The sequence below is a fragment of the Cervus canadensis genome, chromosome 30 (assembly GCF_019320065.1).
Source record: "Cervus canadensis isolate Bull #8, Minnesota chromosome 30, ASM1932006v1, whole genome shotgun sequence".
NCBI lineage: Eukaryota > Metazoa > Chordata > Mammalia > Artiodactyla > Cervidae > Cervus > Cervus canadensis.
The window spans coordinates 17,227,635-17,255,364 of record NC_057415.1 but is presented as its reverse complement, the minus strand read 5'-3'; the positions used below and the strand labels follow the sequence as shown (position 1 = coordinate 17,255,364).

The 27,730-nt window shown below is 36.6% G+C and overlaps 2 protein-coding genes across 2 annotated transcripts in view; one reads left to right on the top strand and one right to left on the bottom strand.

Annotated features, from left to right (window-relative positions):
- The window catches only part of LOC122432041 (centromere protein P), a 225,039-nt gene that overhangs the window by 83,869 nt on the left and 113,440 nt on the right, over positions 1 to 27,730 (bottom strand). The gene's annotated exons all lie outside the window — the stretch shown is intronic.
- On the top strand, positions 1,416 to 27,391 carry ASPN (asporin). The gene is made up of 8 exons (XM_043453758.1): positions 1,416 to 1,668; positions 8,452 to 8,718; positions 11,271 to 11,383; positions 15,565 to 15,778; positions 16,780 to 16,890; positions 22,896 to 22,989; positions 23,583 to 23,721; positions 26,086 to 27,391. Exons 2-8 carry the CDS (start codon positions 8,475 to 8,477, stop codon positions 26,281 to 26,283), a joined length of 1,113 nt encoding a protein of 370 aa, XP_043309693.1. The 5' UTR covers positions 1,416 to 1,668; positions 8,452 to 8,474; the 3' UTR covers positions 26,284 to 27,391.

Genomic DNA, 27,730 nt, shown 5'->3' with positions numbered 1-27,730 from the left:
AAATCAAGGCTCAAAAGAGAATACAATGTATGACATATACACAGAAAGTTCAGGAAACTACAGTGTTTGAAGTCAGGCAGGGGCCTTCTCTGAAGAGAGAGTGATTCGGAAGAGGGGTCTGGGAGTGCTGGGATTTCTTGATTAGGTGTTTGTGAAAATTAATTGAGCTCTACCATTATGATGTTTGTTTTTTTGGAATGTAAACTTTACTTCCAGTTAAAGTTAAAAAAACAAAACATTGTGAAGGACACAGATTTCTGCCCAAGGAGCTTCCCATTTACGGTCGCTGCTTTGATGGAACTCAGGTTAATAAAATCCAGTTCAACCTTTACAATGTCCCAATTCATCAAGGTAACAGACAAATGTTTTGAGCTAAATATAACTGAATAAATATGTACATGAGCATTATAACCAAACAGGAGGCCTGACAAACCTCAGGTGCTGCACCGAGGACAGGCCTAAAATTCTGCAGAGGGAGGTCCGGCATATGGAACTCTCTGATGTGAGGGCCACAGAAGGATATATTATTTAACTGATGGCTGGCTGCCCTGTACAATGGAGGCACAGCACTCTAGCTATGGCTTGCTTCAACTTGTGCCATTTCTCTGGGAATTGGGAACAAACAACAGTCAGATTTTCTTTGTGGGAGGAGAGAAGAAATTCTGCTAACTACTAGAAACATGCTTTGCAAACAGGCTGGCCCCCAAATCTGCACATCATGAAGATGCTGGTTTGGTGCTACCTAGTACTGGTGAGTCTTTCTCACCAGACTTAGAAAAAAAGTCCTTGAAGGATGGTCTCTTAATTGATGTGAATTGGGCATTCTTTCAGGGTGACAGAGAATGTTGCTTTCCTGCTTCCACATCCTCCCTAAATGCTATGTGGTCATAGGTGATATTCTCTTGAAAAGGGAAAGTCCAAGGAGGCATCACCTGTATCCTTGAGTCTATGTTTGTATCACAGTATAAAGGCTAGAAGGATTTTATAGGGCCTGGTTTACAGTTCCACTGACATGCCTATGGCAGGAGTAAAAGCTTTTAAAGAAAATCTTGAGACATATGCTTGTAATAGTTTCAGTCACCAGAAGAAAATTAAGAGCATGGCTCCTTTCTTAGGTACATCTGGAGATTGGGTTTATATTTCAATAATGTACTCTTTCAGTACCCCTTTCTAAAATTGATAAATATTTTGTTAGTCTATATAGAGTGAGTTTTAAATCTGTAATGTATAAGTATTCATTCATTTAAGAATTTCATAATGTATTTTTTTCAAATCAGGTATTTCTTGAATGACTTTGACTGTACTTTCAATGGCCAGTTGCCATGAATTATTAGACTCTTTTTTTTTTTTCTTCAGAATCTTCCAGTAGACGTCTAGAGTTTAGCTAGAAGTCTTGGCTATGATACAAACAGTGATGGAAAACACATGAGCAGTAACAAGTTTTAATCTCGCTTCTCAGTACTAACATGGGCTAATCTGTGGAAGCAGCTTATTCCAGTGTCACCCAGGGTGCAGCTACACCAGGCTCTGTAGAAGGGTGTTTTTCTTTTAAATGTAATACCTTCTCATATTTTCTTCTTAAACAGTAGCTGAGGACATTTACGTTATAGATTTGTAGTACATGGTGGAAAATTCTACTTTCAAGAGGACTTACTCTCTTCTTACAAGGTATGTTTTCATGTCATTTTTTCATGCACTAGTGTACAATTGTCTTAGTCAATACTAAGAGGACACTAATGTTATTAACATAAATGCCTATAAATTGTATAATATAGTTTAAAGTTTATCTGTATAATTTCTTAAAAAAACAGCACTTAGATACATATGTACTATTACTCTAGCTTTTATGTTTTATATATAATGGATTTACTTTCAACATAGCTGTGACTTCTTAAAACAGCTAGATGATAACCTGTCATTATTCTTTACCATAAAAGTTAACATGATTTTTAAAATCATTTAAACAAATATTTTATGAATATGTTCTTTTAAGAAATAACATTAATGATAAAAAAGCTTGGGGATATTAAAAATACATTAAGTGAAAATAGTAAAAAAAATTTTTTTTCCAAAATGTGAAACTATGTTATTTTCTAAGGCATTTAAAAAACATATGAGTTATTCAAATGCTTTTACTAAACATGTGAATATTCATGTTTTTCCTTGATAAATGTCTTCCTTATTCTTATGTAATGAAATAGCACTGGACAGTTAAAATGGAGATTCATATAACTCTAAGAAAGAATATTTATCAGCCAAGTTTAATAAGCTCTATATTCAATATGAAAGATTAGAGACTTCACAAAATCCAGTCAGAATGTAAAATAAAGATCCTGTATTCCCTCTCAAAGTGAATTCTTAAAAGGTTAAACAATGTATTTGATACCCCACTCCCTCATAGTCTAACAGAGCAGTTCTCTTTCTTGTTAAATCTCCTTGGAGGTGTGGCAGCCATGAACAGTAGCCACATGGTACAGGACTAAGTCACAAAGCAATCTGAGGGAGTCTGTATGCCTTTAAAAATGAAGGATTACAAAATCTCACTAAGAATTGAGTTTAAAAAAAAAAAAAAAAGTCCACCCACATATAAAAGCATTTTGATGTTTTTAGTATTTAGAAAAATAGGATACTGGTGGAAAGAAGATGGGATATGCAGTCTTCTGTTACAACTACTATATTAAAAAAAGAATATTCGGATATCTGACCTGAGGTTTGAGACAGAACAGATTAATTTTACAAGCACAAGTTTTAAGGAAGCATAGGAAAAATTAGAAAAATGAAGAGGTAGGAGTTTTTTGTTTTTAAAGGCAGCTAGATTGCTGGATGTATTGAAAAACTGATGAAGGACAAAATGTATAAAGGGAAAAGCAGCCAGCAAGTTCTTCAATCAGCTGCTATTTATACTTTTGAGGTAAAGTTAATTCTTTCTTTAAGGAAATCATAGGCTTTACAAGTATCTGTTTCCATGACCAAAAGGTACTGTGAGTAAGTTTCCAAATGCATGTTTGGATGTTTAACTTAACTTGTTCACTTACAAGTACCTTGATGACAGCTGAATTTAGTCTGGATTCCTTTTGTGAATACACAAAAAATGGTATATCACATTTACATACTGAAAACTATTATTGGTTCATGTGAATTGATAGGAACATTTCAGCCAGGCAGACCTTTAAGGATAGAATTTAAAAGCACAGTGATTTATTTTCCTAATAATAGTGTCTGAGAGGAAATACCATTTCACTTACACAGATTTTCCATTCTAAGTTTGTGGAACATTTAAGCAGAAAATAGGAGCTTATGTAAATTCAGAAAGACACTTCTTAGCTACAATTCCAATCCTAAGAACTTGGCCAAACCTCTTGCCCCATTCTCTCTGAGGAGAGTCTGGTTACTGTCTGGAAGTCACTGTGAGAGTAAGACCCATTTAGAGGAGGCTAAGCAGAAGGGTGGATAATGCAGGAATGAGGAGGCCAGCTTCAGGTTCTTCCACTTTAAAAAAGGGCATGGCAGCAAAGTCTCAAAGGCCTCTCCTGGCTCTAATATGTTATGGCTTAGTAATAACAGCAGTAGCATTGAAATAATATTTCAAATACTACTCAGAGAAACTTGAAACCAAAATTCAAAGCTTTTGATGACTAGGAAACTCTGGCAAAACTTGTTTAAATCAGGGAAATACTAAGTTTTCTTGAGAACAAGACATAAACACTTTAAAAGATTTTAAAAATAACAATCTAAATGCCAAAACTAAACAAATAAGAGCTTGATCCATATTAATAAGCTCAAAATCTCAAAATAAGATAAACAACTAAAAGGCACATCACTTAAATGAGAAACAATGTTCTCTACACTACACACTGAACAGAAAAACACTACTGTTTAGTGTTCCCTCTTGGACATTCCAGTGTTTTCCTACTGATAAAAACTGCTTAACTAGAATAGGGAGAGGTTTAGGGTCTGTAATCACTTCTTTTTATCAAGGCTTTGTCATTTCAAATGAAGGGAATAACTGGTAAATTCCTCATGGAATCAAGGTTCTCCTGACTTCTCTTTTCAAGTAACCAGGATAAGAGAATGCAAAAAGATCTGATTAATTTCATATGACTAATAGGAGACAGAAGGAGCACAGAGAGAATACTGTGACAGAAGGTATTTTGGTCTCTGTAAAGAATTTCCTGTCAACCACAGATGGACAACAGCGGGACTGGACGCCTCTTGAGGAGGTGAGCTCCCTGAGTCCTCTCACTGGAGTCATGCAATCAGAGAGTGGACACGCCATCTGGTCCACAATGTTCTGGAGGAAACTTCAACACTAGGAGGGAGCTTCAGCGAAATGACATTTCCTGCTTCCGCATGTCTCCTCTCTCACTCACAAGGGAAGGGTCCAGGAAGGCATGGCAGGTGGCTGCCCCCACCAGCCAGCCAAAGGAAAGCTTCCCAACTACCACAGAGGGGCCACTGCCTCATCTAGCAAGCCAGAGTTGCCATCTCATCTAAGGCAGGGAGGATCTCATGTAGCTCATCAGTTTAAGAAGAAGAGAGGAAAGTAAACTGATTGATGCTCCTTCTGACTCCGCAAGCAGGCTGATCGAAAGCCCATTGGGAGAGACATGGAAGAGAAACAAGCCCCCCACCCCCACTTCATGCCTGGCTTCCTTCCTCTCCTTCACCTGCACACCACCCTTCTGCGCGTCATTCCGGCTCTGCTCCTCACACCAGCATCCCTCTAAGTCTGTCACAACTGCTTTTCTCTTCCTCATCCCAGCCTGCATCCCGCTCCAGGGCTCTTCTACGTCACAGGGCAACATGAGTGCAGTGGGAAATCGGGCTTGCAGGAACGAAGGCAAGTCCTCGGCCTGCTGCCAGGTTACAGGGAAAGGCCAAGACGTGGTATGGCTTCCCACTTTGGATCTCTAACATATTCCTCTTGTTACATGTATTTTTTTTTTTTTTAAAGTTTTCTGGTTTTCTTAGGTCTATATTTCTGGGATACTATACGTTAGATTTTTCTGGTTTAGACAGGGAAACTACAACCTATTTATCTCTAAGTTTCTACCAAAAAACCCCACAAAAAACAAAAACCAATGAAACTCAAACAACCAATCAACTAAAAAATAACCTTATTAAAATTCTTCTGCCTCCCATGGACCAGAGTAAATAGTGCTAGCCCTACCAAAAATTGTAGCTCCAAACTATTTTGAAGCATTGTTGGCTGACTTTTGAGGGGGTAGTATATGGGAAACCTTTAACTGTACTGTCTAATGCTATAGAAGTGGTAAGAAAAGGCAAAAGTATATAGGGGACCAGAGCAAAGACAATTTTGTTGCAGACTGCTATTTAAAATACTTAAAAAGCAAAATAATAATTTACAAAATATGCACCATAGGCAAGAAAATAACCTTTAACTCATAATCCCACTATCCCTTTTATTAGGTTTGTATATTCTATTTCAACCATTTTTTTGTGTATGCATATTTTATTGATGTCTTTACTTCTATTGGTCTTAAACAGTAAACTGAAGGTTATGAGGAGTACAGAGACTTATGGCGAAGAATTTTACTTTCAGAGTCTGTGAACCACACATCTGGAGATTCTTCCAAACATTAGAGTAACAGTGTACACAGCTGGCACTGACCACCTGCAGTTTAGTTCCATTTACTAACTTGAGCATTTAGTTTTTACTTTTTCTATTAGTGCACCTGCCATTTAAGCATTCACTTTTAGAATAATTCCACACTTACCCGAGAGTAGGGGATTAGAAGGTATGTTTTTGCTTTTTGAGCAAGGAAGCGTGGGAGAAGTGCATAGGGAGAGACATGTCCATTGAAAGCATCCAAATGCGTTCTACTTCAAGGATTCTGTATGTGTGCCTAGTACATAGTGGGTACTGATAAATGCCCAACGAAAAACTCAGCAACCTCAAAGAAAGCTAGAGACGGGACATCAAATGACAGCTAATGCCTTCACCACCACTAACTTCTCCACCAAGGTCAAACAAGGCTGGGGCAGCTATGGACCTAGAAGACAGAGCTGCAGTGCAGAACAATCTTAAAGAATAAACTGGTACTAGGGACAAGCTTTGGTTTTGATAAGGACCAAAAGCTAAATTAGCTCAAGAATGAGAATTTTAGAAATCAAGACAAGGCAGGGCACCAAGCATTAAGGAGCCAGGAACCACAGAGAAACCTGTGGTCAAGAAACATAACGGAGCAAAGCGAGGCAGGCAGCCAAGAAGCAGAAACAACGTCCCAAAAAATGATGTTGGAAATGAAGCCCAGCTGACCATAACCAGGTGCCGGTGCCAGGATTCCAGGGTGACTGGAATGGTAACCTGCTGACAGAAGCTGCTGGGCCTTGAGTTGCCAGAACAATTTCTTTCTGTACTATACAAATCTGACTACCCAGCCACCCTCATTTCCACCCTCTGAAAGCTGTGAGTGCACTCCTTTATGCAGAGATGTATACTGAATAGCAATGTGTGGACTGGCTGGAAAGGAAGAGATGACAGAAATCACTAGCTAAAAGGAGATAAAAGAGAGTGCTCCCGTGTGGGTTGCAGCAGAGGATGCAAGGATGTGTCAGAACACATGAGCTCTAACTCTAGTTCTAGTTCAGTTTGGTCATGTGGTCTTGGGGAAGTCACTGAAGCTCTTTGTACTTCCCATTCCTCCTGGTTAATCTGACAGATGTATCTAGAATAAACTGAATGGACAATTCCACAAGGCAGTGCAGAGATGGGAGGGCAGAATTGCTCCTGAAGTGGGATTCAGAATAAGGTTATAAAAATAAAAAAGTTTTTTACTGTTCTGTGTCCTATATTCTCCCTTACCTAGGACAACTGAGTGTGAGTTATCACAGGGAAATCTGACAAGGCTGGTGATGTCCACTGGGCAAAATGTGCATATTGCCGTATAGGTTTCTAAGAGTTAAATAATGTTAATTATCAGGTTAATCACTGATGACAGTAGGGTTTTTTTTTTAATCTTCCTCTGATGATTAAAATATATACACATATATATGAATATTTTAATTAAATTAGTTAATTCATTTCTGGTTTTCAAGTCCGGAAATAGCAAGGCGGTGGAGAGACATTAAACCTGACTTCTGGAAAATCGTAAGGAGCTGGCATAACTCAAGGATTCAGGGAGCCAGTCTTCCTGAGGTTGGGTCACTTCTAAGTGACTCTAGCAGTCCTCTGTGGCTGAGGTGCTGTCTGATGCTCAGGCACAGCAGCCCAGCCACACTGCTGGGTGACCCGGCTGCGTATGGACTACCCCCTGCCAGGCTACAGCCTCACCGGTAGATTTATGTGCGGCCAACTGAACGCCCCAAAGGGAAGACAGGCCTAAGTCTGTTTTAGATGACATCATAATGGTTTTACTTTTTGAAAATTAACAAAAAAAAAACTGTATGTTTCACAGTTAATGGTTAAGAAACCACGAATAAACATACCTGCGGGAAGATCTGCCATCATACGACAACAAATCCTCAGAAGTGTCTCACTTGTACATTCCAGTTCTGTGTGGGCTTTAGAAAAATGCTAGTGATAGCACCCCCACCCCCTAAAAACTAAACAAAAGGAACTCAGTGGAACGATGAGTTGAGAAAGAATAGCCTGGACATCAGATGTTTTGGATAATGGAACAGATTGGAAGGAAGAAATCCAGTAACACTGTGGAAAAAGTAACTAACTCTGAGAATGAGGCTAGGGAGGCTGGTGGGAAAGAAGTTAAAGAAAATTTCCAGATGTACTAATGGGACATGAAGGATTTTACTTTAAAAGTGACATAGACATTAAGGCAATGGAAAGATTTTAAGAATAAAGGAATATGATAACCTGTTTTTTCTTTTTTTTTAAAAACCAAAACATTAGTTTCCCAGGTATAAATGTAGTTCTTATTGCTTAGTATAGAAACTGAAGAAAAAAGGACACGACTCTACAACCCAGATAATATCATCAATTAGGTATACTTGTGCCAGGATTTGTGTGTGTGTGTAAGTATACTACATATAGATTTTTTTTATATTTTCTTTCAAAAAACAGCATTTCTTATTTTTAAATATATTTGCAAATACTTTGTGAGGTCCAAAGTATTTCAAGGAATAAATGCACCCTATTTTATTTTACTATTTCCCTTTAACCATTAGTATAATCTTAAATTATCTTTTGTTATTATATAATTCTGTGATGAACACCTTTATGCACATTAGAATTGTTTCTTGAGACTAGATGCCAAAAGTAGAATTACTAGATGAAAAAATAAAGATATTCATAAAGCATCCAATGCATATTGTTGCACTGCTTTCCAAAAACTTTTAATAAACTTACTCTCACATTACTAACAAATAAGAATGCCATTTCATTGTATTCTTGCCAGCCCTGAGAAATATATAGCAGCAGGAACTATATCTATTTAAACTTGAACTTAATCCTCAATGTCTACTTACTTCTAGACTGGTCCTCTACACAGGAAGACATGAAGGAGTATGTGCTTCTAGTGTTCTTGACTTTGTGCTCTGCCAAACCATTATTTCACCCTTCATACATGACACTGAAGAATATGATGCTGAAGGACATGGAAGACGAAGGTGACAGTGATGCTGACAACTCTCTCTTTCCAACAAGAGAGCCAGTTAACCCCTTCTTCCCATTTGATCTGTTTTCAACATGTCCATTTGGATGCCAATGCTATTCGAGAGTTGTACACTGTTCTGATCTAGGTAAGAACATACATCAATTTGTTTTGAAGAATGATGTTGTTATGATAAAATTTAAAGGATAGGGAAAGACCTCACTGAAATTTTAAAAATCAGCTAACTGTAAAGGAATTTTTTCATTTAAATTTTTGAAAAGTATAACAAACCCCAAAGTCCATCCAAACTTATTTTAAAAATCCAGAAAATCCAAGGGAAACACTGGAAATTTCATATACAGAACATTTCCTTCTCTTTTCAAATTTGAATCAGTACTTCACTTTAATTTCCTTCAGAGAGAATGGATGTCACTGCGGTTTCATCTTTTAGAGTGTCAACTGGTTTAAACTGTGCTTTCTAGCAAAATTCTATAATAACAAAGTAAGTTGTCTGTCCAAAACAATGAATAGGTTATAGAGTTTGTGAAATCTCTAATCTAGACATTTTAAAGACAATACTCTATGTGTTTTGAATGATTTGAGTTTAAAACTATCTAGAAAAGAAGTGGCTGAAATGCAAGTCACCTTCTAAAGTCTCTTAAAAATGTATAATTCTCTGCTGAGTATTTTATTATTTTAATACTTCTAATAAGAGTGCTGTCAAACAGAAGGGCATACTCAGGGAGAGGTGTAACAGGAATGCACACTGAAACTGTAGTCAGCTATTTCCAAAACACGGAATGACTCAGACCTGACCCACTGTAGGAAGCCAAAGGTATAGTTCACATTTCCCATACCGGACCTGGAGCTCATCAAGGCCACTTGGAGGGTATGTATGAGCAGACAATGCCTCTGTAAGCTTTAGATTCATTTCCCATGGTCACAGCATTTGTGGCAATATTTAAAACTTGTTACAGTGAATTCCAGAGACTTTAAAAATGTGTTATTATGGGATACAATGAGAAAGGTGAACAAAAACCATCCAGAAAAAGAGGATATTATTATCAGCTAGAATCACTGTGAAAGTCTTAATGGAATATACAGGCACATACCTTAAAATGACACGGCGCTGTTAGCAGCATAAACGTCACCTACCCCATGACCACGGAAAATGAAGCTTCCAAATTCATCAGAGGTAGGGTAAGGGAAGGTTTGTCAAAATTTATGTTACAGGTCCTGTCTGCAGAACCTCTGGCTTCCTACAAGACCTTCCACTTATTTTCTAAAATCAAAGTAATCTCCTAACAAAACTGCTGCTACCTTGGTAACCCATCAAATTACCCCCTTTTCCCTCTTTCCAACTATGTTAAACTTCTTCAAAGAATTGTCAATTTTAAAGTATAAAGGGGAAAGTATCGAGGGCTATCAAGTGGAATGTTGACATTCATAGTATTTTCTAATATTGAATTCTTCAATTTTCGGCTATTAAATATAATATTAATATTACTCATCAGGAGTCTAGCGGGCTACAGACCATGGGGTTACAAAGGAGTCAGACGTGACTTAGTGACTAAATGAAAACACTCTTCAGGAGTAAGGATGGCTCCACTAAAAGTGTAGTAATATCGGAAACTCACTTTAAAATACATAAAAAAGATAAATTGATGGATGGATGGACAGTAAGTATAGTACAGTAAAATGTTGATGGGAGAAAAAGGAATATTAGTTTTCACTGTAAAATTCTTTAAACTTTTCTGTATATTTAAATGTTTTAATAATAAAATATAGAGGAAAACCAAGAAGGCCCCATGCTCATCAAGCATAACATCATATGGAATGTCTAATAACAATCAGGGGTGCACATTTTCAGCCATTTAAGGAAAGCAAAGAAAGTAAGGAAGAAATGTACCACATACTGCTCCTGCTAATTTTCTGCTTCTTTAAGAAAGAAAAAACACATTTACATCTTTAAATAATTTAATTAGGGCTTCCCTGGTGGCTCAGATTGTAGAGAATCCATTTGCAATGTAGGAGACCCAGTTTTGATATTTCTGTCAGGAAGATCCCCTGGAGAAGGGAATGGCTACCCACTCCACTCTTGCCTGGAGAAGTCCATGGACAGAGGAGCCTGGCAGGCTACAGTCCATGGAGTCACAAACAGATGAATAAATTTTTGTAAATCAAATAATTTACAACTAATCAGAGGAGCTCATTATTAAAATAAATGGGTGGTAAGGTTTTTAGTAGTATACATGAAAATAAACTTATTTATCTATTTTCTAGGCATAACTTTCTACATATTGATGCTTTTTAAAATGATCAAAACCTACAGGCTCCAATTTAGCACTACGACTGCCTGAAAATCTACAAAGAATGTCAATATTCTTTAGTCAAAAGTGCATGAGCAGAATCTGTGCCTCCACTGGAGGTCTCCTCCTTGTAGTCATATTAGAGCACTTCAACTTAGCTCCATTTAATGTCACTATGACTGAACTGATAGCTAGACCTAGGAAGACACCTTGTAAAAATAAAGTTACTTGATAAGATCATTAGGCCATTCCAAAGACCAATGTTTTTGTCATCTGCTACACGTTAAGTCATCTACTATTTAATGGCAATCACGAATTTCTTAAAAAGCACACTTATGTCAGCAGTCTTATCTTTAGGATATAACATGTACGCAATGTGTTTATTTCCCAGGTCTGTCCTCCGTCCCAAGCAACATTCCATTTGATACTCGATTGGTTGACCTTCAAAACAATAAAATTAAGGAAATCAAAGAAAATGACTTTAAAGGACTCACTTCACTTTATGTAAGAATACATGTTCATATTTTCAAATATTTAAGTGAAAATCTCTATCACTGCTACAACGATTACTTGTATTTGTTTTTGTATAAACAAGGCTTTATTTTCTCTGTGTGATGAATGACAAAATCCTATTATTTTGCATTGTTCTAGTTAATGAAAAATTATAGATTTAATTCAATTATTAATTTTATTCAACTGACATTTACTGAATAATAGACCATTGAAAGGCAGTGGGCTAAGAATTCAAGTAAATGGTCCTTAGATGAGATTATTTCGGTAATCACAGTCATTACACACTAAAATAATGAAACTATGATTATTTATAGCAACTTATTAATGTACAATGTAAGAAAAGCAGTATGCAAACCCACTGACTTAAGAAACCATAAAGCTCTAAGAGCAGCATGTGCAACACACATAATTGATTAAATATATCTATGTGGGTTTTTTTCTAGACTTCTGAAGATGAAAAAGAACTTTTCTTACTATACTGATTAATATTTTAGCTTTCTAAAATTTAAAAGATTATTATTTCTCTATTTAACATTTTGGGCCTCTAGATTTTAGCAGGTAAAATTTTGAATGCTATCTGAAATTCAGTTTGGGGGAAGAACCTGATTCCACACTGTCACAGACATGGGGTGTCATCTCTTCCCCTCAGAGTAATATTAGAGTGGAACAGCCTCTTTTTTGCACCAGGCTGTGGTGGTAAGGCAATACTGCTCTTCTAGGCTGTTTTCCCACATTCTCATGCTACGCTGGAGAGAAGAAAGTAAACCTGTTACCTGTAAGGCACTAAGAGGTGATGGGAGAGATATTATGACCATAGCAGTCTCTTGCTATGTAGCCATCCATGTAGCCCTGTTCTCTTCCTATGTCTGAGAGGCTTGAGGCCACCCTACCCACATGAACCCTGTTGAACCACCCTAGCAGGCAGGGAAAGACGACTACCAAATCCCATTACGAAACCAGTGCTTAAATGTCAGCTGGATGATTGTGTTCTAGACACCACGTGGGGTGTTTTACTCAACTCTCTTGCTAAATCCCCTTGGTAAGGCCTGGCAAGGATGGCACCCAGAGAAAGCCCAGGTCAACCCCTTGCGAAGCCATACTCTCCCTCGCACGCCTGGTGGCTGGGCTTGTGGAGCCTTGACTGTTCTTTTCCCTTTCAAATGTACGGTGCAGATTTGCTAGGGTTTCATACATAATAAAGTTTCTATGTTAAAAAGAAAAGAGCAAATAGAAGAACATATATATATCTTACAACTGAGGCCTCACGTAAACAGTCAGAAATAGCATAATAGGATCTGTCGAGTCTACCCGACTAACTCGAGTCTACAGAGACTTTTAAAGAATAGCAAGGCCATTATTTTGCCCTCAGATGTTGGAAATATAGTGAATGCTTCTACCACTTCTTCAACCTATATTTATCTATAAAACCACAATCATTAATGCCATATTTAATTCTGAATCAGTAAGTTTTTAATTTGTCACATCATTATTTTATTTTAGGAGTATTCCAGGGATTTAACCTACATGTACTCCAGTTATTGATTGAGAAATAAGAATTGAAAAGGCGTCAGGAGCTGTCTCAGGCCTCCTTGACTTTCTTTTAGTCAATTTTTAAACGGCATTGTATTGGAGTGTTCTGGAGTTCAGCAGTCCAAGGCCGAAATCTCGGCCTAACAGAATTAGAAACATTGGGAAAGTGACTTACTTCTCTAAGTCTGACTTCTCTCAGTTGTAAAAGAAGTGTGATAATAGTATTGAATTCAGAATAGTTATTTAGATGAGTGAATGTATACAAGGTGCTCAGAGTCCAACTGTCAACTACTGCTGCTACCAGCTTAGTGTTTCTTGACTGGTCAATGCATGAATGTAAAGTACTTTTAAAAGCACACTTTATACTTAAATTGTTAGCATACTGTATATCAAAACACTTATTTAATTATAGCATCATCTACATGGCATTGGTCTTTAAAGAGAATTAAAATTACTTTTTCAGATATCCTATAAATTCTCTACATTATGTTTCAGCTGCTTGTTTGGCATTCTGATTCTTGCACAAAGAACAATGAAGCATTAGAGAGTAAGTGAGATCACTACACACACACACACACACACGCACATATTCCAAGCTCACTTCCAGCCTGTTTATACAGACACATTCATCATGAAGACTTATTGTCCCACCGCTGAAAGACTATACTTTTCTCATTCTCTGTCCTTACATATAACCACACTGTTTGGGGCTCTGTGACTGCTATGTTTGGAATTTTCATGTGAAAGCCAACATTGAAAGTACTGCTTAAATGGAGACACTGTGCTAACTCAATTTGCTGGGGCAGCATTTGAGGGTTAAAAATTCTTACCCCATTTTGTATTACTTATCCTTCCTTTTATGCAGTATGACAACTGCATGTCTTAACCAGAGGGAAAAAACAAACAAAACCCCATTTGTGATGGTTGGATCTAATTGAGGCCCACATTCCCTTTGGGGCTCCTGACAGTGGCAGCCCACAGGAAGTGCACACGAGAGGAAGAGCAAAGTATGGAGGGCAGAGGGGTGGGGGCAGGCAGGGGGGCAAATCACTTTTCTTCACTGTGCTCATTTCCTCATCACTAACAGGACAGAAATAATTTCCGTTACATTTACCTCATGGGGGTTGAGGGAGTTTGCCAAGCTGTTCAATCTTCCCTGTCCTCTCATTTTTTCAGTATAACCAAAGGAAAAGAGAACACATTCTAAATTTGGCAGCACACAGAAAGGAGTATATTTCACCAGTTGGTAACAAAATGTAGTTTAAATTCTTCTCAGTTTAACATTTTTTAGTTGAAATTATTACAATTAGTGATGTCTGAAAGAAGGGTAAGAAAAAGGAGATAGTAAAGGCCCACAGTGAAACCAGTAAACATGATAATAAAGGGACTTTAACTGCCAAAGTATTTGTATTTCTTCTGTGAAACAACAACAATGTAAATAACAGTATAAAGGCATATTAAGTCAGTCTGGAAACAAGGAAAATTATTGTAGAATGGTACTGGAGACAGAAGTCAAAAGGAAAGAATCTAGATCTGCTCCCTAAAAGAATGAGAGGATCCAGATTAGCAGAGAGGAATAAAAGGTTCTAGGAAAGCTAAACCCACCTGCCATTGCTCTTGGGAAACATTGAAAATTCTTTCTGCAAAATCTGGCATGTTTTGAAAATAGTTACTAGGTGACTGGCAAGCCCTGGTACCAAGGACTTTCCCAGTTTTGGTTCTAAAGTTCTGCGCCCCAGTAGATTCTAGGAATGCTAAACCACTTGCCATTGCCCTTGGGAAACGTTGAAAATTCTTTCTGCAAAATCTGGCATGTTTTCAAAATAGTTATTAGGCGACTGGCAAGCCCTGGTACCAAGGACTTTACCAGTTTTGGTTCTGAAGTTCTGCACCCCAGTAGACTTAGATGGCTGCAGTCAGACCCTCAACATGTTATAAAGGGTTTGACTGTGGGTAACAGATTCAGGCTGGTATAAGTTCCTTCACTTTCTGGGGTTGTGTCTCTTCTGAAAAGTGTTGCCACGTTGCAACAAGAAATAGCCACAGAACTGAGAAGGGGTTGAGTCATTCCTCAGAACCTTCTATCACCCCCCCAATGTCTACAGTATGCCAGAATGCTAAGGGCACATTGTAGGAATTTATTCTTACAAGTCTCTATTCTGGAGAAAACAGTAAACATTAGTAAACAAGACAGAAATGAGGTTTTAAGAGTAGATAATATCATGCAAAAATGTATTTGGTGTTTACTGAACTGAATTTTGTAGAGTGAACAGATTTAAGATAAGATAAAGATAATACCATTCATTACTTCCATGAATTGAAATAGGAGAGGGGAAACTTAAACACGGAAACACCTCACCTACTCAAGATAAACCGAAGACATGAAACCAATTGTTAAAGCTTTGCACTGTTTCAACTCAGTGGCAAATGTGTGTGTGTGTGTGTGTGTATGCGTGTGCGCATGCATGCGCGAGTGTGTATTAGCTTAGATTGGACTGGAGAATTATTTATATGGTTAATAAAGTATATGAATGACACAATTTGCATTGATTTCCATGATTTCCAATCACTACTGAATATTGGTAATCAAATATTGGTAAATTAAATTCCTGATTTGGTACAACTTTTTATGCTTTATCTAGGCTTTGATTCTGAACAACAATAAGCTAACAAAGATTCACCCAAAAGCCTTTCTAACCACAAAGAAGTTGCGAAGGCTATATTTGTCCCACAATCAACTAAGTGAAATACCGCTTAATCTTCCCAAATCATTAGCAGAACTCAGAATTCATGACAATAAAGTTAAGAAAATACAAAAGGAAACATTCAAAGGAATGAATGCTTTACATGTTCTAGGTAAGTTTTTGCCAATAAATGGAACATTTTGAAATTATATGCAATACGCAGATATAGAAATCTTTATCATCATTAAACTTAGGACTGATAATTTCTAAAATTAATTGTTTGAATCTAATAAGTTTTACCTAGATAAACCATTCATAAATCAATTAAAGTATCAAACAAAATTTATGGCACTTAAAGAAATATTTTATACATAAATACACATGTACTCTAAAGAATTCCCTAATATGGTTTCTATTTTCTGATTGTACCTTAACTGGTGAATATTTGTTATTCTTATTTAATTTAAAGATATCATTTTAAATGTAAAAACTACTCAAATATAACCTACAAAATTAATTGAGATATTATTTAGAATGTACAGCTAACTTTTATTTCTTTAAGATTATTGAGCTATGGCATTTTTACTATATACTTTAAATTTTACACACTATTTTACTTCTAACACCCATGGTATAACCATGCCATCTTCCCCCACAATATCTATTCAAAATTCCTAACCAATATTCTCATTCATTTACTCATTTAATTCAACCAAGTGCCAGATACTTACCAAATAGCTTCACTATCTGGTACTTCCTCAGTTATATTTCTGTTAACAAATAATTTTTAATTGACTTGCAATTTTAAAAGTTTAAGTAGGTGACAAATAAATGTACACTGGAAAACACAAAGGTTTTGAATTATATGAATGGTGGTCTTTCTTCCTAAGGTAATATTACTGTAACAAAATCTTGATCATGCTCATGGTTGGAAAAGAATAAGTAAGTTATTGATTTAGTAATTCAAAGCAAAAGAGTAAAGCTTTTATACAGTCCAGCCTATGTAATACAAAGAATTCTGTCATCTGAGACCGCCAGAAACAGATACACTGAGCAAAGAAGAGTCTGAACAATAATGCTCACACTTCTAGGGACATGCATCTCTGTATTCTGAGTTTCCTTCATATACAACATATGTGTGCTAAATTTTAATTCCACCCCCCCCCCCCACAGAAATGAGTGCAAACCCTCTGGATAACAATGGGATTGAACCAGGGGCATTTGAAGGGGTAACAGTGTTCCATATCAGAATTGCAGAAGCAAAACTGACCTCAATTCCAAAAGGTTTGTATTTATATAGTACTTTTTAAACTGTCATCTTAAAATGACTATTAAATGTAATGCTATAAACACTGTCAAAACCACAGAATTCTTTTTTACCAGTATATCTGGTCAGTATAGTACAAAATTTAGTGTTTTCTCATGTACACAAAAAGAACCATATGTAGAGTTTTTTGGTTTTTTTTTTTTTCTTTTTTTGACAGTATGAAACCAGAATCTTTATTCCCAGGGAGAATAAAACTTAAGAAGCAATGAACTTTTTATTTTCTCTTTCCTGACATTTACTCATCTATACCTGTTATTCTGTGAAGTGTCTCAGAGAGGTGAGAATTCTGTAGAGAAGAAAGCAGAGGGAAATGCTCGGGGTCAGAGACCTTTCTCCAGGCTTGTAGCAGGAGTTCAGGGTGGGAATTGTGAGGAGAGGCTGGCGGATGCTGGCTGTGGCAGGGGTGGGTGTATACTCTGGGCAAGGAACACTACACCTCATTTTTTTTTACAGCCGAGCTATGTACATTAACAGGCTAATGCACAGCAAAGTCTGAAGACAATGTTGGGCACATGCTAAACACTTTTACAAGAGAGACATGACCGGTACCAGAATGAGCACCATGTTCTTTATCATGTCACCTGAAGCTGGTGCCTCAAAGTAACATGGTTCTTAAGTTTGCCACAGGACCCATTTTCTAAAGCATTACTTACAAGATTCCCAAAGTGAAGTGAAGTGAAGTGAAGTGAAGTTGCTCAGCCGTGTTTGACTCTGCGACCCCATGTACTGTAGCCCAGGCTCCTCTGTCCATGGAATTTTCCAGGCAAGAGTACTGGAGTGGGTTGCCATTTCCTTCTCCAGGGGATCTTCCCAACCCAGGGATCGAACCTGGGTCTCCCACACTGCAGGCAGATGCTTTACCATCTGAGCCACCAGGGAAGCCCAACTGATGACTAACTAGATAGGATTTACCTTTCTCCAAGCCCATACTTAAAGTCTCACCTTCTTCCCCCTTGACAAAGTCTCTATCCTATGCTAATACCTGGATCAGAAATAACCCCTATGATTAATAACACATTTTCCTTTCAAACAGCCCTGTCTTTCAATATCCACAGTAAAATCAACAATAATCTTTTTTTTCCTTCTACTGTATCATTAACTCCTTTTCTATATTACTCAGCAGATCCAGATGAACAAAACAAACATAAGCTGATAATTTAAAAAATCAAGCAAAGCTGCTATTACTGATCTTTCATTTCATCTAAAGTAAAAGTGGAAAGACAATTTCATTTAGTATAGGAAAAATCAGTTTAGTTCAGAACTTACACAATTAAAAACCTTAATTTAGTTTTCAAGATGGCAGTTTTTCTACAAGAAAGCTAAAATATTACATTTACCATCTAACCTTTAGAACAACAACAAAAATACACACTCTACCTAACAAGTTAAATAAAATCACTTTCATAAGTTGGAAGCTGACACAGACGGTAAGAGGATGTACTAGAGCAGAAGAGCAGGGTACCACCCCAGAGCTGTGGCTCACAGGTCTTGCAGTTATCATCACTTTTTATATTTATATTAGCAGTTTTCTTATACTACAAAACATGCTGAGAGTAATTCTCTTCAAGTTTCAAAGTGTATCTTTATTTTTTTTTCAAAGTGTATCTTTAAATGAAGTTTTAACTCCTTATGAAGTTCTCAAGATTTTTCCAAAGTCTAAAGGAACATTGTATATCTTTAGAAATTTAAATTTCAAATCTCTAATAAATTTACATAACTACTCCTTTAAGATCCTTAATAAGTGAGAGTCGCTTAGTTGTGTCTGACTCTTTGCAATCCCATAGACTATACAGTCCATGGGATTATCCAGGCCAGAATCCTGGAGTGGGTAGCCTTTCCCTTCTCCAGGGAATCTTCCCAACCCAGGGATCAAACCCAGGTCTCCTGCATTGCAGGTAGATTCTTTACCAGCTGAGCCACAAGGGAAGCTTATGACATTAAAATCCTTATGACATTCAAAAGACAGTTTTTTGTTTTCATGTGTTTTTGCTCAAATGTTGAGGTTGACTGCCTAAATGTTATAATTCAATCATCACTACTCATTGCAACAGGGTGAATTAGGCAGAGGTCCAGAGGTCTTACTAGACCTGACAACATAAGATGAATGAAAAGTGATTTTCCTTGTCTCCAGTGGTTAAGATTTCACCTTACAAGGCAAGGGGTGCAGGTTCGATCCCTGGTTGTGGAGCTAAGATGCCAGATGCCTTGTAGTCAAAAAAACAAAACATAAAACAGAAGTAATGTTAATTATAAAGGCTTTAAAAATAAAAATGGCCATACCAAAAAAAAAAAAAAGAAGTAGACTGAAAACTGTTTTTCCTTCATATTCAACTGGAAAATTTTGTTACATAATGGAACAAAAGCGGAAGAGAGACCTGCTTGACTATAGAGTAGATACAGAAATATCCTACGTTGGTGCAAAAGTAATTGTGCTTTCATATTGTTAATCTTAATTCATTATAACTAGGCTCAAACACATCTTTATTAATCAAAATAGGAACCATTACAATCTACACATTTTCTGCCAACAAGAAATAAGTTTGTTTACGGCTGTAGTATAAAAATCCGTTCTTTAGGATTCGACGAACACTTGGAAAGCATTTTCTGTATCCTGCTGGTTGTGGAAGCATTTTCCCTGCAAAAAGCTGTCGAGATGTTTGAAGAATTGGTAGTCGATTGACGAGAGGTCAGGTAAATATGGAAGATGAAGCAAAACTTTGGAGCCCAAGTAGATCAATTTTGAAGTGACGGTTGTGTGACATGCAGTTGGGCATTGTCATGAAGAATCTGGTCCATTCTATTGCCCAAGGCCAGCTGCAGGTGTTGCAGTTTTCTATGCATCTCATCAGTTTGCTGAGCATACTTCTTAGATGTAATGGTTTTTCTGGTATTCAGAAAACTATAGTGGATCAGACTGGCAGCAGACCACAAATAGTGACCATGACACTTTTCTGGTGCAAATTTGGATTTGAGAAGAGCTTTGGAGATTCTTCTCAGTCCAACCACTGAGCTGGTTGTCGCTGGTTGTCATATAAAATCCACTTTTCATCACATGTCACCATCTAATTGAGAAACGACTCGTCGTTTTTGCATAGAATAAGAGAAGATAGCACTTCAAAACAATGATTTTTTTGGTTTTCGGTCAGTTCGTGAGGCAGTCGCTTACTAAGCTTTTTCACATTTCCTATTTGCTTCAAATGCCGCATGATCCCAGAATGGTCAATGTTGAGTTCTTTGGCAACTTCTCTTTTAGTTGTAAGAGGATCAGCTTCGAGAATTGCTCTCAATTGGTCACTGTCAACTTCTGATGGCCAGCCACTACACTTTCCATTTTCAAGGCTCTTGTCTTCTTTGCAAAACTTCTTGAACCACCACTGCACTTTACCTTTGCTAGCAGTTCCTCGGCCAAATGAGTTGTTGATGTTGCGAGTTGTCTACGCTGCTTTACAACCAATTTTGAACTCAAATAAGAAAATCGCTTGAATTTGCTTTTTGTCTAACATTATTTCCATACTATAAAATAAATATAAAATAAACAAGTAATGTCATTAGCAAAAAAACATAAAGCAGTTTTATGTTTTTACATGTGAGTATAGTCATTTCTTAAATATGAGTAAGTTCAACTGATCAGAATTCAAGAAATTAGAATGCTCTCAGTTTAGAATTATTTTCTGCTAATTTATTTATTTTTAAAAATAAAAGTACATTATAAAATCAATATAAATTCAGCCATGATGAATATTGCTATTCATAAGGATGTGTCAATTATCTTTAACAGTCTTAATGCTAATAAAGTAAGGAAATGTTTTAGCAAGAATTGAAAAAAAGAATGCATTTCCTAGCTAGGAAACAAGAAATTTTGATTGAAAAATAATACATTATGTGTAGGATTAATGAAATGACGAGGTCTGACTGAATGTTCTGGTTAGTCTCTTTCAGTCCAGCTTCAGTTAATATGGAGAGAGCTGGGGTCAGAAATGCAGTGAATCAAACATATCAAACAAAGGAAAAAAATTCTTGTGTTTATGCTGTTCAGTCTCTAAGTCTTGTCCGACTCTTTGCAACCCCATGGACTGCAGTACACCAGGCTTTCTTTGCCTTCACTATCACCCAGAGTTTGCTCAAACTCATGTCCATTGAGTCGGTGACACCATCCAACCACCTCATCCTCTGTTGTCTCCTTTTCCTCCTGCCCTCAGTCTTTCCCAGCATCAGGGTCTTTTCCAAGGAATCCTCTCTTCAAATCAGGTGGCCAAAGTATTAGAGCTTCAGCTTCAGTGAATATTCAATGAATATTCAGGGTTGATTTCCTTTAGGAATGACTGGTCTGATCTCCTTGCTGTCCAAGGCACTCTCAAGACATTCTCCAGTACCACAATTCGATAGCATCAATCCTTTGGTGCTCAGCCTTCTTTATGGTCCAACTCACATCTGTACATGACTACTGGAAAAACCATAGCTTTGACTATACAGACCTTTGTTGGCAAAGTGACGTCTTGGCTTTTTAACATGCTATCTAGGTTTGTCATAGCTTTTCTTCTAAGGAGTAAGCATCTTTTAATTCTGTGGCTGCAGTAACTGACCGCTATGATTTTGGAGCCCAGGAAAATAATGATATAAAAAAAAAATTTCATCTGGACTTCCCCAGCAGTCCAGTGGTTAAGACTCCACCATCCAATCAATGCAGGATGCACAGGTTTGATCCCTGGTTGGGGAACTAAGGTCCCCAATTACTAGCTGAAGGATGTGGTCAAAAATTAGAAAAAAAATTCATTGGTCACCTCTGGGTACTGTACCAATTCATTACTTTAATGAAATCAAACATTTATGCTGCTTTCTCTATAAAAACTGTATTATAAAGTAACTAAACAGTAAATGAAGGAAAATTCTTTAGAGAAGAATCTCACCTAATAAATGCATAATGAACGATTAAATCAGAAAATCACCATTTTCCAATTGTTAATGAAATAATAAATCTAAGTAGCAGTAATCAATGAATGAGCGTGAAGACTATCAGATGAAAGAATAATTTACTGAATCTAATCTGGTCTCTAGATCTAACTACTCAGTTCAGTTCAGTTGCTCAGTCATGACTGACTCTTTGCGACCCCATGAACCGCAGCACGCCAGGCCTCCCTGTCCACCAACTCCCAGAGTCCACCCAAATCCATGTCCATTGAGTCGGTGATGCCATCCAACCATCTCATCCTCTGTCATCCCCTTCTCCTGCCCTCAATCTTTCCCAGCATCAGGGTCTTTTCAAATGAGTCAGCTCTTCTACTAGGTAATAAGAAATAAAGGGCCTCGATGGAGGCCATTAGCCCAATCTACAAATGAGTATCTCAAACAATTTAATATCTGAAACAAATCAACAGAAGGAGAAAGAGGAGGTAGTATGTAACAGAAGAAGAGATTTAAAGAGATACAAGACTCAAATATACTCTGTACACTTTATTTGGATTCTGACCTGAACAAATCAACTGTAAAATAATACACTTGAGGTTATTAGGGAAATGATTATTAGATGATAGGAAAGAATTATTGCTAATTTTGTTAGACGTGATACAGACATGATGATTATGTAAGGGGAAAAAAAAGATGCCCTTGTGGGGTTAGAGATGTCTAGTGTTTACAAGTGAAATGACATTATATATGAAATTTGATTTTAAGTACTCTAGTAAAAAAAAAATTAATAAAAACAAATCGATAACAAATAACTACTAAAGTAAATGAAACAAAATTGGAAAAATGGAGATAATTGTTGAAGCCAAGCAACCAGCAAGGTATCTCATAATTCTAGTTTCTATTTTTGTTTGAAATTTTCCATAATAATAATAATAATAAAAAGCAAAGCCCCCAAAACTGCCTAAGTCTATAATGTGAAACTTAACAAGTAAATAAATAATCAATAGGGCTTGGTCCTAGCCTGATCTAACATACATATTTCTTTTCTTATCATTAGACCTACCTTCAACTTTACTGGAGCTACATTTAGATTATAATAAAATTTCAGTTGTGGAACTTGAGGATTTTAAACGATACAAAGATCTGCAAAGGTAAACATTTCTCAAATCCTATCCAACTTGTAGGTGGTAGTCCGTATGATGACAATATTAATGAAACTTCTTAGAGAATATGTAGAGGGACACAATCAAAATTGAGGGAAAACTAGAATGGATTGCTATCATTCTGTCTCAGAAATGAAAAAGGGAATGAGTAAAAGGATACTTTCCAAATGTTCCTTTTGTTGCACATAGGTTAGAAAATTTTCTGACGTAGAAAGAAAGTGAAAGTGAAGTCGAGTCTGACTCTTTGCGAACCCATGGAATGTAGCCTACCAGGCTTCTCTGTCCATGGGGATTTTCCAGGCAAGAGTACTGGAGTGGGTTGCCATTTCCTTCTCCAGGGGATCTTCCCAACCCAGGGATCGAACTCTGGTCTCCTGCATTGCAAGCAGACGTTTTACCATCTGAGCCATCAGGGAAGCAGTAAAGGAGAGGGCTATTACATCCTGAAATAGGTTATTAAAAGAAAGCATGGAATACCTTTTTCTGAACATATATATAAATATTTCTAACTTAGTTGTGTTTTCAACTAATTGAATCATATCATCTGCTCAAGGGTTGATGCATTTTATTATCATTTTTAGGCTTGGTCTAGGAAACAACAGGATCACAGATATCGAAAATGGAAGTCTTGCTAACATACCACGTGTGAGAGAAATACACCTAGAAAACAACAAACTAAAAAAAGTGCCTTCAGGATTACAAGAGTTGAAATACCTCCAGGTAAAACATTCTACTTGTGTTCTGCAGATATTAATACTTTCCTTTGTTTTTATGTATCTGAAGCAAAGAAGCAAGTAGCTTCACACCCTAATGATCCTCCTAATACCCTAGTGACCCTCCAGATTATCCAACATGTTTTATGCAGCAAGAGTGTCAGAAGGCCAGTTTCTATTAAGGTATCAGCTAAAACACTCAGGAACCCGTTTGTAACCCTTGGTTTCTTCTGCTGAAACTGTCAAGGTCATTGCAGTGAAGGTGCTGACAGATAATTTCAGGTTTCTGGGGTGGCAATAACTATGTAAAGGCAGGACTGGTCAGGAGGAAATCAAGCAGGATTATATAACTTTTCATTCTGTAAACATTTTATGAAGGAAGAGCATGTGGATAAAGTCCCAGGTGTTTTCATTATCAATGTGGTGCCAGATTAGAAGTGTGTGTGCTTTTCAAAAAACTCAGGCCAGAATATATAATCAAGAGTCAGTGTTTGGAGCACTAAGGGCTCACATTTCTTGTTCTTCATTATTAGAAAAACTTTTCTGTCTAATCGGCAACTCTTGACTAGTCGAAAGGGGCCACAGACTTGTTGGAGAATCTGATAAAGCTTTAGATACTCCCAAGAAAAAATATGAAGAAAATCTTTTCACATAATTTTAGGAATTTTACAGATCTTCCTGATTTCCATCCATGGACCTCAAATTAAGCATCCCTACTTAATCTCACATCACCTTTAGTCCATTTTTCTTACATGCTTTCCTTGATATATTGTACAAGGTCCTCATCGTCCAAGGAAAAACACATTGAGAACAAAACTGGGTCTTGAGCCACTTGCTTCTACATTCCTTTCTAATTTTTCTTTAAATAAGCCTTGTTCCCTGCACAAAAAGAACCCTTTAGCCTAGAACCCATCAAAATGCATGTGACATTGGCAGGTGATAATCTGCCAATTAAGATTATGACTTCTGCTTTGATTTTTTTTTTTTTCAAATGTTGTGTATAATCTCTTTTTTTTTTTTTAAACAATGGGCACAAGTGGGGTCTTTCCTCCCTTAAGCTGTCCAGTCTTTGAGTACTTTACTCCACAACACTGATCCTAGATTCTGAGCATCTTAAGTCTATCCATACAATTGCTAGCATTAAAAAAATTAAACAGAATTATAACACAAATATAGTCATAAGGATACATTCAACGAACGTCCACAAAGCAAACACACCCATGTCCAGCACTGTTTTCCATTCCGAATGACGTCAGTGCTGTGGTAAACTACATCTTGCACTGCTGCTGAGCTGCTAGGAAACCATATAATGCATCTGCCACAAAGTCCCCAAGATTAATAGAGGGCAGCAGCGACTCCAACACAAAACGTAGAGGTTTTAGCAGTGCCTACAGTTCTCAGGACTGGCTCAGATCAATCTCACCAAAGCAAAATGCAGAGGTAACAAAAGCTAGAACTAGTATCCTAGTCTGCCAGCAAAAGGCTCCTTCTTTATAATATGCCAAAACATTGTTAGTTAAGTAGATTGCTTTTACTTCCTAGATATCTCAGTTGCCAAAAGAGTCCAAAGAAGGAATTTATAGGGCTATTAAAGGGAATGAAGGGAAGGTCTTATATTTTCCAATTTTTTTCTTAATAATTTAACAAGACATATACATAGCCTATAATATTGTATTTTGTCCATTGGTGCAAATAAAGATTCAACTATTGATGCCATATTACAGATATGTATTTAAGATGTCAATAGACATATTTTTCTATAAAACAAAAAAGTAGCTCTAGCTATACTTCTCTCCTTTGAACGCAGAAAATGCTAGCTAAAAATTCTTCACATCCATATTGTAAATCTAATTCTTAGAGCATTAAATTTCATTCTTCCACTCATTTCTGATACTTTAAAAACATATTATTGCATATGGTACTGAAATAACCCTACACACACACATCCATATATAAAAGTTGGGTATTACTATGCATAAAAGCAAAAATCTATTCCCATGTGGTAAGTCTACTGACTTACTGGACGACAGAAAACTTTCATCTATGTGTGTGTGTGAGTGTGTGTAAGTAGAGACAGGAAGAGAGAGACAGGGACAGGAGAGTGGCTTGTGCTGACCAGGCTGACCTGGGCTTCGGCATGAGTACTACACCACACTTCACACATACAGCAATTTCTGCATAATACAGGAGCTTGAGTCTTTATAATAAATATTTAACAGGCATAAATGAGCACATATATTTTAAGCAAAATATGTCCAGATCAGTTCAAAACAGAGACAAAGCCATGAACAAATGCTGACTACAAACAGAATATCTTCTTTTTTACATTTATCATGAATTTTTAATCCATTCTTTCCCCCTATTACAACAGATAATCTTTCTTCATTCTAATTCAATTACAAAAGTGGGAGTGAATGATTTCTGCCCAACAGTGCCAAAGATGAAGAAATCTTTATACAGTGCAATAAGTTTATCCAACAACCCGGTGAAGTATTGGGAGGTACAACCTGCAACATTTCGTTGTGTTTTGAGCAGAATGAGTGTTCAGCTTGGGAACTTCAGAAAGTGATAATTAGTAATTAGTGGTATACATTTAATATAAAATTCAAAAATTGTTACATTTGGAATACTTGAACTCTATTAATAATGGTGGTACTATGCACCAATGCAAAAATCTATTCCCATGTGGTTAAGTCCACTGACTTATTGTACGACAATAAATTTCAACAGAATTTTGCAAAAACTATTGATACATCAGGATTAAAGGAAACAGGCATTTATTGCAGTTTCCTTTTACGTGTAAATGATTTTGCATAAATTTCATGCTGGAACGTTCTTTCTCAGTAACAAAAAATAAGACATTCAGTATTTAAAAAAAAAGACATTCAGTATTTAACACTTTGTTATCAAGTGCATTTAAAAAAGAACTGTACTGTAAATGGAATGCTTGACTTAGCAAAATTTGTGTTCTTTCATTTGCTATTTTCTTTCATTTGCTATTAGAAAAAGAAAATCAACAAGTCTGGTTATATAAAGAATACATTATACTATTCTTATTCTGTCTTTTTAAAAACTTGGGTATTAACTGTAATATTTCTAATAATGTTGAAGTATGGTTTGATATAATCTTATTCAAATTCTCACATCTTCAAGACTTACTGTCTTTATGTTTAAAACTTCTTTATAATCAAGTCTTCAGTAAGTGTTTATTACCAAGTCAAACAGATACCATTCATACAGATGTTTTTCAAGCTGTAGCACATACTTTTTAATTATAACCTGATTATAAACTCTCTATAGAAATGCATAGTGAGTGTTTATATAAAATCTCACTTTTTTTTTATTATTACAGTTATTATAAGCTTTTAACAGTGTGTCAATTGTTAGGTTATATAACACTGTCACTTCAAAGCTAACGAATATTTTCAAGATGTCCCTTTGTAAGACCTTGGTTGGAAGAGACTGGATACTACAACTCTACACCAAACAGTCTCCTTAAATATGCACAGACTGGATAACTCTGAAGAAAACATCTTGTATAACTGAATAGGCAGAGCATTAAATAGAAACTAGCTCTGTATAAAAATTAACAGCACTTACATATGTATTTTTTGGTGTTCAACATAAATAAAACTAAAAAAATAAGGAAAACATTAAAATATTGGCTTGAAATAAAATATTTGTGCTTTGGTTTTTCTTCCCCCCACCCAGAAACATAAACTATTTTTCATAAAACTCTTGTATGTAACACTTTTAATACAGTGTTAATGCTTATTCTTAATAATAGTATTGAAACAACCCAAATCATACCTGTGCTATGGGAGCTAATCACCTTTATAGTAAACTACCTCAAAAACTAGACTTCAAATAATTTTGGGGAGAGCCGTATATTGCAGACACATAAAAAGGGCTGGAGGGTTGGGATATCCAGGTCAAGAAAGAGTAAATAGATCTGTTCTTCACAATGAGGTTTCCCAACTGCTGACACTGTAGGCTAGATCATTCTGGGCAGCAGG